Here is a 4,118-nt window from a genome sequence, read left to right as displayed (position 1 = left end):
AAGAAGAAGAAGAAGAAGAAGAAGAAGAAGAAGAAGACGAAGAAGACGACGACGACAAAGAAGAAGACGGAGAAGAAGACAACGACGACAAAGAAGAAGAAGAAGAAAGAAGAAGAAGAAGAAGACGACGACGACAAAGAAGAAGAAAAAGAAGAAGAAGAAGAAGAAGAAGAAGAAGAAGAAGAAGAAGAAGAAGAAGAAGAAGGAGGAGGAGGAGGAGGTTCTATCAAACCCTAGGGGATCTTAATTCAATGGGTAGGGAAATGTGAAGCTGAAGGTTGGAGTGAAATAATCCCAAAAAAAACCACAACAAAACCCTAAGGGTTTGATATAAAGGTTTCTTTTAGGGTTTCTTTCTATCAAACCCTAAGAACTCTCTCCAAATGCATTTCCCACAGTCCTGCAGCCCATTCAGCTCATTGTGAAATAAGAACATTTCTGCCCCAGCTTTTTTGCTCACCCTGTTTAAACCCCTCTCCCTTCAGAGCAGAGATTTCACGTCCCACCCACCCTGTGCCACCCTCACCCGCGCTCCTCTCCCTCTCTCTCCTTGCTGCAGTGAAGAGGCAGGACCTGGCCAGCGCCGTGGGGAGCCACATGCCCATCCTGCAATGGGAGGACAAGCGAGGCCTGGCCTTCACCAAGAACAACCTGAGCTACTCCAGCAACGCCCTGGTGATCCCCGTGACCGGAGATTACTACGTGTATGCCCAGGTCACCTTCCGAGGGCCCGTGGAGGGCAGCCACAAGGCCAACTCTGTCACTGAGATCATCACCAAGGTCACTGACAGCTACCCTGAGCCCACCCAGCTGCTGATGGGCACCAAGACCCTCAGTGAGAACGGCAATGGTTGGTTCCAACCCATCTACCTGGGCGCTGTGGTCTCCTTGGAGGTGGGAGACAAGCTGATGGTCAACGTGAGTGACATCAAGCTGGTGGATTACACCAAGGAGCACAAAACTTTCTTTGGGGCCTTTCTGCTGTAGGGCTGTGGCCTGCAGCAGATGGTGGGGGATCCCTCCAGGGTCATCAGGGGGATTTTGTTGGGTTTTGGCTTTGTGGGTGTGTGTTGGGGTGAGATCTCTGCTGTTTGCCTTCTTCTTCTTCTTCTTCTTCTTCTTCTTGTTCTTCTGTGCCATCACTCCCCTGCAGCACAGTATAGCCTTAATTTAATGGGTATGGAAAGGTAAAGCTGCAGGTTGGAGTGAAATAACCCCCCCAAAAAAACACAACAAAAACCAAACAAAAACTAACTCAAAAAAAAAAAAACAAAAAACCCAAAAAACCCAAAACAAGAACAAAAACCCAAAAACAAACAAACAAAGAAAAGCCAAATTAGAAAAATGAAAGTCATATTGGAGGGGGGAAAAATGTATTTTTGAAAGCAAAAGTTGAAAGTTCTTCATGACTTTGTAAGCTAAAAAGGAACGTTTGATACCTGTGGGTCGGAAGTTTCTTCTTGAATATTGAGCCAGGCTATGCCCCTAGTTCCACCTTCAATGTACAATTTCCTCAACCCCCCCCAAAAAAAGAAGGTTTTTTGAGCTTTCTCCAGCACTTCCAGTATAGTTTTGCATGATCCTTCTTCAGATTCTCCTTTCTAAAAGGTAATTGCTTCTCATAATTTCCTTATTAATACATTTACTCAGTACTTTGCACTAACATAAAGCTCAGGTTAATTATTAACTGCTTAATTAATCCCTTCCAACTTCCCTGTAAAGTAGATTAAAATTATATCATGTGCTTTGCAGCAGCTACTTGAGATTTTTGGTTTTTCCAAAAAAAATTATTTACAGTTCTCTAAGTCCATATACAGCCTCAAAATATTCTGGAAAAGATCTAGGGAACACACAAAACACTTTCTGTTTCAGCATGAAAGTGGAATGTCCCCTTCAGGTCCTAACTTTAGGATAACAGAAAAAAAAAAAGAAAGAAGAAAAAAAAAAAAAAACAAGGTAGAGAGATACACAGAGCAAAATTTTGCACACTTTTAAATCAGCCACCGAAATTTTGGGAGAAAACCTCTGCAATGCTTTGCTTTCCATTATATTTAATGCAAGGCAAATGCAACTGAAGAAATCACTGACTGGGCTCCAAACACAACTGATGGTGGCCCCTGGCCCCAAGGGACTCCCAGCCTTGCCCTGGGTGAAGTTTGGCCACCAGTTGTCCCCACATGAGGTGAAAAGATCCAAAACCACGACCCTGGTGGAGCTCAGGGCTGTTTAACTTTAACTTCCCACCTTGCACTTACTCATTTCCACAGACCTTTCTGCCTCTCAGGGAAATTCCCATTTTCCCCTCCCCTCCTGCAGCAAACACATCTCCAGCAGTGCCTCAGGACCCTCATGGGTTGGACTTTACACCCTGAGCAGCCCTGAGGTCTCACAGCCAAGCACCCACCAGGCTCTGCAGCTCTCCCCTGCCTCACCTCCTTGGATTTCCTCCATTTCTCCACTTCTTGCCCAGGAATGACAGCAAGGCTTTGTCCCTGAACTGATGTTTCCACCCAAAGCCCTGGTGGAGCCGCAGGTGCTCCCATCACGGGTGGGGAATTGCAGCACTGGGGTGAGGGGCTGTGTCTGCAGAGATGAACTGGGCACAGGCTTTGTGCTGGGGACAAGCCCATGTGAGATCCTGCAGCTTTGGCCATGGCAAAGCCCTTCCCACCAGGAGAGCTCTTATTGCTCTGGGAAGATCTGCTTGAGCTGTCAGTGGAGCAGCTGGAGCAGGGAGAGAGGCCAAGGAGATTGGGAAGGGAGAGGAGCAGAGCAGGAGGAGGGAAGGTCCAGGCAGCACCAGGATGTCTTCACATCTTGGTGTGAGGACATCCTGGTGACATGAAAACTGGCAGGTTTTTTGTGGTAAATCATCTCAAAATGGTGGATTTTTGCCCATTCTTCCCCAGCCTGCAATTCCTGGACCCCACAGTTTCAGTCCTTCCCTGTTTTAGGCACATCACAACATCCAGGACTTTGCCACCCTGCCCTGCCCTCTTTTCCTGCTTCCAGATTTTCCTTGAGTCTCATCACTGAGTGTTGGCTCCTGGCACAACTCTGCCTATTTGGGGAGCTTGACAAATTCCCTGCATCAAAACCTCATCCCCGTTTGGCTCCCCATCCTTTCTTTGACTCATCCTTCACCCTCCCCACATCCACATCTCAGCTGTCCTCTTGCTCCCTCCTGCCTTCCTGGCCCTGTCCATCAAGTGATAGGACATTCTTTGTCCAAATGCCATTTTTTACACTCAATTTCTCCAGCCCACAAAGAAAAGTGACATCTCAAAATAGGTTTGGATTGGAGAAAGTAAATTTAATTATCCTGCAGGCAGATGGAAACACTCAGAGTCAAGGGATCCTCTTATGTCTTTATGATCCAGATCACTTCCATCTTTGAGCCCTTATTCCTATTTTGTCTCCACCTGCCCAGCCTAGTTTTTTTAGCTGTGTTTGGAGCAGTTATTCCCCAGTTATCCATTCACACAACCTCAGCCTTGTTCTGGTGATCCAGCTCCTTTTCAGGGCTCCTCTTCCTGCTCAGAGATTCCCTCCACCAGGGTAAAATCTGGTGAAATCCCCCATTCTTTGCAATTCTAGACAAAATTACTCCCAGTGAAACCCTGAGACTTTCCATAGCTCAAATTTTGCGAAGTGTTCCCTCACACCTCATGTTGAGTCTTTGATCACTTGGTTGTGTGCCCAAAGCAGGATCTGAACTCATGAAAACACAAAATCTGCAGCTTTTGGAACATGTAGAGCACTTTAGCTGACCAGCACACGAAACAACATGGTCAGTCTCATGTAAGGAAGATTTGAAATCATTTTTCCAAAACAGATGATTCCCAGCAGTTAGGCAGGAGAGCTTCTGCAAAGGACAAAATAGTGTGAAATTGGTTTATCCTTGGAGGAAATTGGAAGGGAAATTCTCTCTATTCTGAGATAATTACAGTAATACAGAAAGCTTCTCTTTTCTGTGAATGAGCTGATCATTCTGAGGGCACAAGGCAATCCTGACAGGCTGGGACGGCAGATTCCCAGGGAAGCTGTATCCCAAGGCACCATCACTCAATCCTGGTGTGCTGAACGATGGCAATTGTGAGGGCTGGGGCACAGGAGGG

The 4,118-nt window shown here is 46.5% G+C and overlaps 1 protein-coding gene across 1 annotated transcript in view; it reads left to right on the top strand.

The window, feature by feature from the left end:
• Window positions 1–2,503, top strand: part of TNFSF15 (TNF superfamily member 15) — a gene marked incomplete at its 5' end in the record, with an annotated part of 18,794 nt that extends 16,291 nt beyond the window's left edge. Inside the window, one exon of the mRNA XM_031059237.1 lies at window positions 560–2,503. Coding sequence (XP_030915097.1) covers window positions 560–987 — 428 coding nt within the window. The remainder of the gene's footprint in view (window positions 1–559) is intronic.
• Window positions 2,504–4,118: the final 1,615 nt, after the last annotated feature.

Source organism: Geospiza fortis, unplaced genomic scaffold (genome assembly GCF_000277835.1).
Source record: "Geospiza fortis unplaced genomic scaffold, GeoFor_1.0 scaffold85, whole genome shotgun sequence".
Taxonomy (NCBI): domain Eukaryota; kingdom Metazoa; phylum Chordata; class Aves; order Passeriformes; family Thraupidae; genus Geospiza; species Geospiza fortis.
This window is presented reverse-complemented; position numbering and strand designations above follow the sequence as displayed.